The 12,369-nt window shown below is 45.2% G+C and overlaps 1 protein-coding gene across 6 annotated transcripts in view; it reads right to left on the reverse strand.

Moving 5' to 3' along the window:
• SVOPL (SVOP like) overlaps positions 1 to 12,369 on the reverse strand; it is a 105,153-nt gene that overhangs the window by 59,174 nt on the left and 33,610 nt on the right. Inside the window, exons 1-4 of one of the 6 annotated variants that reach the window (XM_024249996.2) lie at positions 11,664 to 11,689; positions 9,634 to 9,705; positions 6,390 to 6,514; positions 2,990 to 3,053 (exon numbers count right to left, since the gene is read on the reverse strand). In XM_024249996.2, the coding sequence (XP_024105764.2) occupies positions 2,990 to 3,053; positions 6,390 to 6,514; positions 9,634 to 9,705 (261 nt within the window). In that variant the 5' untranslated portion in view covers positions 11,664 to 11,689. Of the gene's footprint in view, positions 1 to 2,989; positions 3,054 to 6,389; positions 6,515 to 9,633; positions 9,706 to 10,308; positions 10,770 to 11,663; positions 11,690 to 12,369 lie in introns of those variants that run through there. The other 5 variants (XM_054560663.1, XR_008527599.2, XM_054560667.2 and 2 more) reach the window with 5 other exon arrangements.

Consider the following 12,369-nt stretch of genomic DNA (forward strand, 5'->3'; position numbering starts at 1 on the left):
TTAACGCTCTTGGTGACTTCAAGTTGAAGCCAATGATCATTGACCATTCTGAAAATCCTAGGGCCCTTAAGAATTATGCTAAATCTTGGGGCTGGGCACAGTGCCTCTTACCTGTAATTTGAGCACTTTGGGAGGCTGAGGCAGCCAGATCACTTGAGGCCAGGAGTTCAAGACCAGCCTGGCCAACATGGCAAAATCTCATCTCAACTAAAGAAAAAATACAGGGCCGGGCATGGCGGCTCACGCCTGTAATCCCAGCACTTTGTGAGGCTGAGGCGGGTGGATCACAAGGTCAGGTGTTCAAGTCCAGCCTGGCCAATGTGGTGAAACCGTGTCTCACTAAAAATACAAAAATTAGCTGGGCGTAGTGGCATGTGCCTGTAATCCTAGCTACGCAGGAGGCTGAGGCAGGAGAACCACTTGAATCTGGGAGGCAGGGGTTGCAGTGAGCTGAGATCATGCCACCACACTCCAGCCTGGGTGACAGAGCAAGACTCTGTCTCAAAAAAAAAAAAAGAAAAGAAAAGAAAAGGAAAAAAATACAAAAGTTAGCTGGGTGTGGTGGTGTACTCCTGTAATCTCAGGTACTTAGGAGGCTGAGGCGTGAGAATCTCTTGAACCCAGGAGGCAGAGGTTGCAGTGAGCCAAGATTGTCCCACTGCACTCCAGCCTGGGCAATAAAGCAAGACTCTCCCTCAAAAAAAAAAAAAAAATTATGCTAAATCTTGCGCACAAATAAACACACAGAAGAAATAAGTCCTGGTGTTTGCTAGATCAGTAGAGTGACTATAGTTAATATTAATTGACTGTACATTTCAAAATAGCTAGAAGAGAATAATTCATAGGTTCCTAGTGTACAGAAGAGATAAGACGATGTATATCCTAATTATCCTGATTTGATTACACGAATGTATTATCACACATATACCCAAAATATGTAAATTTATGTATCAATAAAATAAATTGTTTAAATGATGCTAATCTACTCTGTTTGTTCTCAAGAAATAGAACAACAAAACCTGGATGACAGCATGTCTGTTTACTGAGTTTTTTTTTTTTTTTTTTTGAGACAGAATCTCGCTCTGCCGCCCAGGCTGGAACGCTGTGGTGCAATCTTGGCTCAGTGCAACTTCCGCCTCCCAGGTTCAAGTGATTCTCCTGCCTCAGCCGCCTGAGTAGCTGGGACTACAGGCAGTTTACTATTTTAAGACTACTGTTGAGACCTACTTCTCAGAAAAAAAGGTATTTTAAAATATTACTGCTCACCAAGCAAGATGGCTCACACCTGTCATCCCAACACTTTGGAAGGCTGAGGCAGGAGAATAGCCATGAGTTTCAGAACAGCATGGTCAACATAGTGAGACCACATCTCCACACAACATAGTGAGACCACATTTTCACTTCCTGTTTCACTTCCTTTTTTTTTTTTTTTTTTTTTTAAAGAAATCAGAGCCTGCCAGGCACTGTGGCTCACACCTGTAATCCCAGCACTTTAGGAGGCCAAGGCAGGTAGATTGCTTGAGCTCAGGAGTTCGAGACCAGCCTAGGCAACATGGAGAAACCCCATCTCTACAAAAAATACAACAATCAGCTGGCATGGTGGTGTGCACCTGTAATCCCAGTTACTCAGGTGGCTGAGGTGGGACGATCACTTGAGCCTGGGAGGCAAAGGTTGCAGTAGCTGAGATGGCACCACTAAACTCCAGCCTGGATGACAGAGCAAGACCCTGTCTCAAAAAAAAAAAAAGAAAAGAAAGAAAAATCAGAGCCGGCTGGGCACAGTGCCTCACACCTGTAATCCCAGCACTTTGGGAGGCCAAGGCGGCTGGATCACCTGAGGTCAGGAGTTCCAGGCCAGCCTGGCCAACATGGTGAAACCCCGTCTCTACCAAAAGTATAAAAAATTAGCTGGGCATGGTGGTGCACGTCTGTAATTCCAGCTACTTGGGAGGTTGAGGCAGAAGAATCACTTGAACCCAGGAGGCAGAGGTTGTAGTGAGCCGAGATGGCACCATTCCACTCTATCCTGGGCAACAAGAGCGAAACTCCATTTCAAAAAATAAAATAAAAATATCAGAGCCTCACTTTTATTCTCCAAGGTGATATAAGCTACACACACACACACACACACCCTACACACTCTACAGTAATATATGTGCATATAAATGTATATATACTACTATGTTTATATTATACTCATATATTTACATATAATTTACATATACGTACATGCAATATATTAGTGTAATATATACTATATTTGTGTAATATAGATATATATTCATTTATTACTGTAATATATATTACAGGATTATATTCTTATGGATAAGCAACAAAAGTGATTTCTTGAGATGAAATCTACTCCTGGTGAAGAGGCTATGAACATTGTTGAAATGACAACAAAGAGTTTAGAATAGTCATAAACTTAGTTGACAAGGCAGTGGCACAGTTTGGGAGAATTGACTGCAATTTTGCAAGAGGTTCTCTACTGTGGGTCAAATGCTATCAAACAGCATTGCATCCTACAGAGAAATCTTTCAGGAAAAGGAGAAGTCCATTGATGTGGCAAACTTCATTGTTATCTTTTTTTAAGGAATTGCCACAGCCACCCCAATGTTCAGCAACCACCACCCTGATCAGCCAGCAGCCATTAATACTGAGGCAAGACCTTCTACCAGCAAAAAGATTATGACTCTCTAAAGGCTCAGAAGATCATTAGAATTTATCAGCAATCAAGTATTTTAAAATTAAGGTGTGTACATTGCTTTTTAGACATGATGCTACTGCACACTTACTAGACTTTAGTATAGTGTAAACATAACATTTACATGCAATGAGAAACCAAAAAGCTTGTGTGACTCACTTTATTCTGATACTCGCTTAATTGCAGCGATCTGGTACCAAACCAGCAATATTTCCAAGATATGCCTATATGTACATCTTATCCCATAGGATGCCAAAGGCAGGTAGAACTCCTATGTTGCCTTACCTGAGACAAGGGTAACATATAGCCTCGGTATTTCGTGGGCAAAAATTCAGTCTTTATGATTAACCTAAACAGGAAGCAGGAAAAAGCACAATTTTGTTTTAAAAAACTAAATAATCTTTTAAAAAATAATCAGTTTTTCTTGTCACAGGGATAAAGGATTCAAAAGCATAGAAGCTGATTATATATCAGAAGAGAATTGTGACAGCTAATATCCACATAAGAGAACAGTAAGAACGAAACTGACAACTGCTCCTGGGTTTACATCTTTACTTCCAATACTTTAAACCTTCTAACACTTCAGAAATATAAGCCTGGCTGGGTGTGGTGGCTCACGCCTGTAATATCTGCACTTTGGGAGGCCAAGGTGGGTGGATCACCTGAGGTCAGGAGTTCGAGACCAGCCTGGACAACATGGAAAAACCCCTTTTCTACTAAAAATACAAAATTAGCTGGGTGTGATGGCGCATGCCTGTAGTCCCAGCTACACGGGAGCCTGAGGCAGGAGAATCACCTGAACCCAGGAGGTGGAGGTTGTGGTGAGCCAATATTGTGTCATTGCACTCCAGCAACAAGAGCAAAACTCCATCTCAAAAAGAAAAAAAGAAATATAAGCCTTATCTGTTTTGCCAAGGGAGGCACTGGCAAAATGTTTTCCCAAGCCTGATTCCCTTTTCTTATTTATTTATTTATTTATTTATTTATTTATTTAAGAGACAAGGTCTGGCTTCTCCCAGGTTGGAGTACAGTGGTTTGATCACAGCTCACTGCAGCCTCAAACTCCTGGGCTAAAGAGATCCTCTCACCTCAGCCTCCCAAGTGACTGGGATTACAGGTGCTTACCACCGCACCCAGCTAATTTTTAAATTTTTTGTAGAGGTGGGACCTTGCTACATTGCCAATCCTGGCCTCAAGCAATTGTCACACCTTGGCTTCCTAAAGGGCTGAGATTATAGGGGTGAGCCACTGCACTCAACCTGATTCCCTTTTCTAAAACATATTGGGAAATCAAAATACATCCAAGAGAAGGTAAATAGTTCTCTCAATTCATGAGGACAGTCAAGGCACAAGTTTCTAATTAAGTACATATTTTCTTTGTGAATACAAGAATAAATAGAAACATATTCCATCAGTTTTCTAATTGCTCTTCTCTGTTGCTGTTATTAGCCAGAATTTGGGGATTTTAACATATTTATTGAGCTGTTTCCTGGGGAATGTTTTAAATTTTTACTTAGCTTCTACTCCTTTAGGGCTCCAAAGCTCAAAGCTTACTGTATGCCCCAGGGAAGAACAATTCTTTCTCTAACACATGAAGGCAGTAATTCGGTGCTTTGACATCTCCTAACATATTTTTAAGAATAATCTGCTCCAAGGCACCAAGAAGAGAAGAGCCCAAGGGGTCCTGTTAATTCAAGGGGAGGGGAGTTCCTGCAACTGAAGGTTCCTCCCTATTTTAGGCCATTTAGGGTAACTTCTGGACATTGCCATGGCATTTGTAAGCTGTCCTGGCACCACTGGGAGTGTCTTTTGGCATGCTAATACATTATAATTAGAGTATAATAAGCAGTGAAGACAATCAGAGCTCGCTTTGGTTGCCATCTTGGTTTTAGTGGGTTTAAGCCAGTTTCTTTACCACATCTTGTGTTATCAGCGGGGTGTCTTGTGACCTGTATCTTGTGAAACCAGTCCTGCTGATCTCCTATCTCTTCTTGTGACTAGGAATGCCTAACTTCCTGGGAATGCAGCCCAGCAAGTCTCAGCTTCATTTTACCCAGCCCCTATTCAAGATGGAGTCACTCTAGTTCGATCCCATCTGACATATTCCCCCCCTCCCTTTTACAAGAGGAGTCTTAAATCATAGGGTGATAGTACTCAAAAACAGTTACTCCTAAATGTTACAGGGGCTTATGGTCAAACTAAACTCTTCCAACAAATTTAAGAAATTAATTAATTATGTTTGGATTGACTTCAAAAAATTTTTTTTTTTTTTTTTTTTTTGTAGAGCGAGGGTCTCATTATGCTGCTCAGGCTGGTCCTGAACTCCTGGGCTCAAGGGATTTGCCTCAGTTTCCCAAAGTGCTCAGATTACAGGTGTGAGCCACCACGCCCAGCCTGGGTTGACATTTTGTTACCTGTCACTTGTTAGTATTTACTGTAACAAAATATTGCACATCTAAAAAACAATGAATAGCCTTATGAACAAAAAAGCTAACACCTGCTTGATCTAGCACTCTGCTAGCCTCACCATCAAGCATCATTTTAAGGAGAAAACTACTCCTGCTGGAGCATTAAATAAGCAGCTATCACTAAAAACCAAACAAAGCTTAAACTGAGTTTGCACAAGTGACATCTATAAATCTGTAACTTATTAATGCTGTAAACCAGAAATAAAATTTGAAGTGCCCCCCCCCCCAACCCCACCCCATTCATCCCCCAACTACCACCATCTGAATGGATTCCCTCCTCAGCCAGGGCACTCTAAAATTTAACCTGAAAGACTGGTTCAGGCCACGACAGGAAGTGGGGTCGGACATGCCTCATTATACCCCTCCAGCATTAACATCAACGCAGACCTTAAGTCTGGTGAGAAACATTTACAATCTATTTTCTCTGAAGCTGGCTACCTGGAGGCTTCATTTGCATGATAAAACCTTGGTTGTGGAGACCAGAATGTCTTAACCTGGACATTCTTTTCTACTGATAACTCCTTCAGCCAATGCCAATCAGAATATGTTTAGATCAGCCAGGCACAGTGACTCACACCTGTAATCCTAGCACTTTTGGAGGCCAAGGCAGGTGGATTACCCAAGGTCAGGAGTTCGAGACTAGCCTGGCCAACATGGCGAAACCCCGTCTCTACTAAAAATACAAAAAATTAGCCGGGCATGGTGGCAGGCATCTGTAATCCCAGCTACTTGGAGGCTGAGACAAAACAATCGCTTGAACCTAGGAGGCAGAGGTTGCAGTGAACTGAGATTGTGCCATTGCACTCCAGCCTGAGCAACAGAGCCAGCCAGACTCTATCTAAAAAAAAAAAAAAAAAAAAAAAATTAATATGTTAACATCTACCTGTGGCCTGGAAGCCCCCCACCCTTTGAGTTGTCCTGCCCTTCCAGATGGAACCAATATAAATCTTACATGTATTAATTGATGTATTATGTCTCCCTAAAATGTATAAAACAAGCTGTACCCCAACCACCTCGGGCACATGTCCTCAGGGCCTCCTGAGGCTGTGTCACGGCCACATCCTTAACTTTGGCAAAAATAAACTTTCTAAATGGACTGAAACCTGTCTCAGATATGTTGGGTTCACAATGCTTTTGGTCTATTAAGCACAGTGTGAGCGTCAGGGCCTGCAGAGGTACACGTTTCTGTCTCAGGGTCCTCTGGGTAACATATTTACCCTTGTGAGTGGCCGGACACACCACAGCCCACCATCGTCCGCAGGAAGACAAACCAGATGTACGAAGGAGCAAACGAGGTCAGCAAGGAGAAATAGGCTCCCCACAGGAACGAGATGAGCAGAATCTGAAGCAACAACAGAACACATGAATGGGACCTGCCTCAGTGCGGGGAGGGAAGAAGCCCTGACTTCTGAAGGCAATTGTCGGTTTCCATCCTGATAGTTGCTTCTCTGAGAAGCTAATCTATAGCAAGCCCACTGGTCTTTCACAATCATCCAACAATACAATCCATGCCATTCTACTGTCTGGAAGCCCAGACCTACCAAGTTCAGACCATTCTTTAAAACTACCCTGCTGTGCCACCCTCACGGGTGGCAGGTCCCTGAACTTGGACATCAAAAGGCAAAAACGTGTCCTTCCTACTCACAGGGCTGTTGGGGACATAACGAGGCAGTATGTTGGGAGGAATACAAGGAGAACACTTAAGGTATTTGCTTTTTCTTTAACTATAAGGATCATATAAGTTCATAGTAAACAATACAGAAGAAAAAAGAAAATTAAAAAATTGAAATCACCATTGATTGTCCAACCCAGAGAAAATACTCTTAACACTGTTTTATCTTCTCTGTTTGTAAGAGAAAACAAAGTGTTAATGGCTGTAAATATTCCAGTGGAAAGACGTACTTTCATACGTGTAATATAATACATAAGACCTTGCTCTACTGTTGCAGTTAAAGTTTTTTCAGATCGTCTCATTATTAAAATAAGCTGTGATGATAGCTGTGCATAAGTCGTTATGCCCTCTCTGATAGCTTTAGCAAGCTAGATTTCTGGAAGACAAATGTTCCAGGTTAGCAGAATATTTTCTAGGCTCCTGTTTCACACTGCCAGGCTGATGGTCACAAAAATTATACCAATAGGGTTTAATAATATTATATAATAATAATGATATAATAACACCAATAGGGTATAATAAGGGTGTCTATATACTTGCAAGGCATGAAAATGTCCATTTCAACAGTGCAGGACTCTTTAAGGAAAAATTTCCTTACATATTTGATAAGAAAAAATTATATCTTGCTATGTATTTTGTTTTTGATAACTCCTGTGCTTTAATGTTTTTTCAAAGTTTCTTGACAGTTTGTATTTCTTTTATAAAATGCCTTTTTATGCTTTTTTGAGATACTTGTGTTTTCAAATTTACAAGAATCTATGATGTTTATTTCATGTACTTTAAAACATACAGCCAATTCTACTAATGTTTTCCTTTGAGGTTCCTCCATTTGTGTTTATGCTTAGGGAGGATTTCACCAGAAATCAAGCAAATAGAAAACACAGACCTGGGTTTGTAATCAGAAGACATAATTTATGTCTTGATGTCTAATCTTAGTAGGTACGTGACTTTGAGCAAGTAGCTAGTTTCAAAGCTATACCAACATAAGCAAAATGTGTAGCGGCTTATGTTTATACCTGCAAATGTCCACACTCTAATATGTTTTAACTCCGTATATCCATCAACTTGAGAAAGAAAAGCGGCTCAGAACAGTCTGAGGAATGTGAGGTATGCAGAATTTATCAGGTCCAGAGACAAAGGAGCATGCGACTCCAGTCACATTCCCGCACCCATGCCCGGGGTAATTGTATTTCATTTTGTTTTTCTTACCTTCCCTGTAGTTTCCAGACTAGCTGATAAATTACCTAAAATGTTACCGCAAGTTGCACAATGTGATAAATTACCTAAAATGTTACCACAAGTTGCACAATGTGATGCTCATCCATTATCTCCATGTTTTTAGATTTTGTGACACCAAGAACTATGTAGAATCAGCTGATAGCATACCTTATTTTAATGAACCAATGTAAATTATTAGCAAATAACTTAGGAAGTGCCCCCAAATTCTTTTCTCTCCTCCTTTAAAAAACCTACTTGTAACTGCTGCTAATAGGAGCATATATTCAGGGCAACTGGACTGTATGACTTCTGGGCTGCAATCCTCAATCTTGGTCCAAATATACTCCCTACTTATATTAATTTCACCTCTGTTTCTTCCTTTAGGTCAATATTTCTGGCATAGCTGGCAAGGTTCAGAGCAACACCACCCCTTACCCCCACAATTACCAATAGGCTCCTCTTGAACTTGCTGCACGAACCCACTGCGTTCCCCTAACTCCAGAGGTTTCACTGGGGGTAAAAGGGTGAGTCTTTCTGAATCTGGCCCTCCTTTCCTTTAGGCTGAGGTCTACAGTTTGGGTGGCTTCTTTAGAAACTCTCTCATTTAAGAGCAAGGGCTTCCATTCCTGTCCCTGGACGGGACATTCAGGCAAATGGCTCTGCAGAGAACTTCTGCTTTCTCTGCCTCTGCCTCATGGCAGTAGGTTTGGCTTATGGTCTTGGCCATCCAGCACTAGTGATTTTACTTTTTCTTGTCCTAAAATTCCATCACAGGCTTTAAAACTTGCATCTGTTTCCTACTGATTGTAATTTGGACTTGTCTTTTCATTTGTGACAAGTGCCTGCTAGTTTCAAACAGGTGCCTGAGGGTGAGTTTTCTCGCCCCAAAGTTAAGGGAGATTTGCTCCCTCCAAACCTACTTGGGTGCTCTGGGGGGTTAGAGACTTTATAGACATTCATTCATGACACGTAGTTGTCTCCCTGAAAGAACAGCTTCTTCTGAGCTTGCTGCTGCAGCAGTGGACTAGTCACTTAAACGAAAACCAGAGGAAAAAACCTCCCAATAGGGCTGCTCTGAAGGGCAAAAGGGGCCTTTTCCATTCCCCTTATTAACTCATTAGAAGCAAATATACGGATAAATGGAGAACAGATGTGTGCCCCCACTGATATCAGACCTCTGTTCTCAACAGGACCACAGTAAACTGGACGTGGTGGGGGCATCTAACCAACCCACGACTGCTTCTAAGTCCCAACCTTTAAAAGTTCAAATAGAGCCACTTAGCGGCCTTCATTCCTTTAATCCTTCTTGGTAGAGATTTCTTAGAACTCTATAATACCTGCATCTCCTTTTACTCCACACCTGGACTGCAGAGGAACAGCTGCAGGCACAGGTACCCTGAGAAAAATGTCCAGAAGATAAGCCTGGAATGTTCCATCAGGGAGGGAAATGTCTGCATTTTCTATCTTGGGTATTGGGAGGGAGATGCCTACTAAAGAGAAACAGCGATAAGGTTGCCCCCAAAAGAATACACAAAAGACAATTCTAAACGCTACTGTGAGGCCCCACCTACCTTCCAGCGGCCATATCTGTCAGCCAGGAGGCCAAAGAGGATACTGAAAACCATGTAGCCAAAAAACACCATCTGCAAGTGGGAGCGAGACAAAACGGTTCTCTAAGCAGGTTTTAGATGTTACTTTACCCCGTTAGCCATTTTCACTACAAGTAGGCTGGAAATACGTGAGGGATGGAAGTTAATTTAAAGAACAGGGTTTCACGATGGGCTTGCTTGCCCCTGAGGCCCTTCATGTTCAGGATTTCGGAGGCAGGCTTTTATGCTCCCTGTTGGCGGGAGCCTAACAAGGGAGACACTGCCCCAGGTGGAAACGGGGTCCTCTGAGCTGCCGCCCGCCTGTTGGTAGAGGACGGCTTCGGCTCCACTCTATTCAGACGTGTACTTGTGAATTTCCACTGTAATTTTTAAAATTGTCCGTTCATGCACTGCCTTATAGAGTACACAAATTGGGGCCACTAGAAGCAGTCTCCCTTTATGTTATTACAAATAGACATAACTTTAAACACCAAATCCAATCACTCATTTAAAAAACTCTTCAGAACATATATAAGTCCTAAGATACACCTACTTCTTTTCCTTACTCGTTCTCACAATGGCCTGTCCTCCTCTGATAAAATTAAAGGACCTGGGATTTGACACTAGGGTTTTATTTATTATAACTTGGCCTGAGACCTCAGCTGCTGTCTGTGCCTCTGGGCTCCTTATTTTCCTGCCTTCAAGAAGTTCAGGCTTCACTGCAGCCTTGACTGATGGCCTCCAGGGCAATCAAAGGAATGCTGTTAGCTCGCATTTCTAGGGGAAAACAAAACAAACCAGAAACAGCTCTGTTTCCCTTTCGCTGTCGCTGTTCTGATTTTTTTCTCCTTCCCTCACTCTTTAGAGGGAAGACTGAAATGCATTTCTCCCACACGGAACCATGAAAAATTCATCATATATATTCTTGCACGACAAAAGCCACGACTGGGCCCTGCGCGCTACACTTCCTAGGACAGAAACGTTCCGTAACCCTGTTTGACAGACTGCAGAGACAGAAACCTGTCCGCTCGCTGGGGCTCCGGCTCTCCCTCTCCCTCCCTCACTCGCCCCCCATGATCCTCAGTGGTGCCCCCTTCTTGTGCACCCTCCCCTGCCCTCCCCCTCCCCCACCCTCTACCCGGAAGACGTCCTGCCTCCCTCGCGCGGCCCACCTAGCGCGCGCCTAACCCTCCAGCGCCCCTGAGCCCCCATCGGGCGCGCGCCTAACCCTCCAGCGCCCCTGAGCCCCCATCGGGCGCGCGCCTAACCCTCCAGCGCCCCTGAGCCCCCATCGGGCGCGCGCCTAACCCTCCAGCGCCCCTGAGCCCCCATCGGGTGCGCGCCTAACCCTCCAACGCCCTTAATCCTCCATCGGGCACGCCTCTGACCCATTGGGCGCGTGCCTAACCCTCTAGCACCCCGTATCCTCCAGCAGGCGGGCGCCTAACCCTCCAGTGCCCCTAATCCTCCATCAGGCGTGCGCCTAACCCTCCAGCGCCTTTAATCCTCCATCGGGCACGCCCCTGACCCTCCACCTAGCGCACGCCTAACCCTCCAGCGCCCCTAATCCTCCATCGGGCGCGCGCCTAACCCTCCAACGCCCCTAATCCTCCATCGGGCACGCCTCTGACCCATTGGGCGCGTGCCTAACCCTCTGGCACCCCGTATCCTCCAGCAGGCGGGCGCCTAACCCTCCAGCGCCCCAATCCTCCACTGGGCACGCCCCTGACCCTTTATCGGGCGCACGCCTAACCCTCGAGCGCCCCTAATCCTCCATCAGGCGTGCGCCTAACCCTCCAGCGCCTTTAATCCTCCATCGGGCACGCCCCTGACCCTCCACCAGATGCGCGCCTAATCCTCCAGCACCCCTGATCCTCCATTGGGCGCGCGCCTAACTCTCCAGAGTCCCTGACCCTCCATCGGGCGCACCCCTGATCCTCCATGGGTGTGCCGCGCGCCCCTGATCCTCTCTTGCGCCCTTCCCCCCTCCCCCGCACGCTGCTGCTGCTCACCCCCAGCTCTTCCTCCTCCGCCACCCCAGCACTCGACACTTCCCCCCACCCCCGCCCTCGACTCTTCCCCCGTAACCCTGACCCTTCCCCCAACCAGCCCCGCGCTCGACCCTTCCTTACCCCCACGCCCACCCTCTACCCTTCCGCCGACCCCTCCCCTCCACCCCCGACCCTTCCCCCAACCACCCCATGCTCGACCCTTCCTACCCCCACCCCCACACTCGACCCTCCCACCGCCCCCCACCCCACCTCGCCCCCGCGCCCCCCCTCCACCCCCCGCCGCCTCCCTAGGGTCCGCTCTTTTCTGCAGGTGCTTGTCTTTAATACAAAACATGACTCCACTGTTTCTGATTTAAGCAACACACAAAGTGTTTCTTCAGCATGACTCTTACAAAACACAAGGGCCATCATAGCCCCACAATTCTTTAGTTTTCTCAATTAACAACTGCTTAGAAAATGGGGTTGGGGGGCCTGGGAGACAGTGACAATGTTGCTCATTAGCCTGGCCCTTCCGTTTAGCACAATTGTTCCCAGTAAGCTCAGGGACAGGGTCAGAGTCAGACGGGCTAAGCCAAGACAGGAGGATGGGAGGAGCCCAGAGCAGGAAACAGTCACCTTGGGAGAGTTCAGCTGCTTAGAGAGAAGTCTTCTGAGATGTGATGGCCTAATGAGGGAGATTGTGTACCTGCTGGAAAGAGCCTCTGTA

The sequence above is a fragment of the Pongo abelii genome, chromosome 6, assembly GCF_028885655.2.
Source record: "Pongo abelii isolate AG06213 chromosome 6, NHGRI_mPonAbe1-v2.0_pri, whole genome shotgun sequence".
Classification (NCBI taxonomy): domain Eukaryota; kingdom Metazoa; phylum Chordata; class Mammalia; order Primates; family Hominidae; genus Pongo; species Pongo abelii.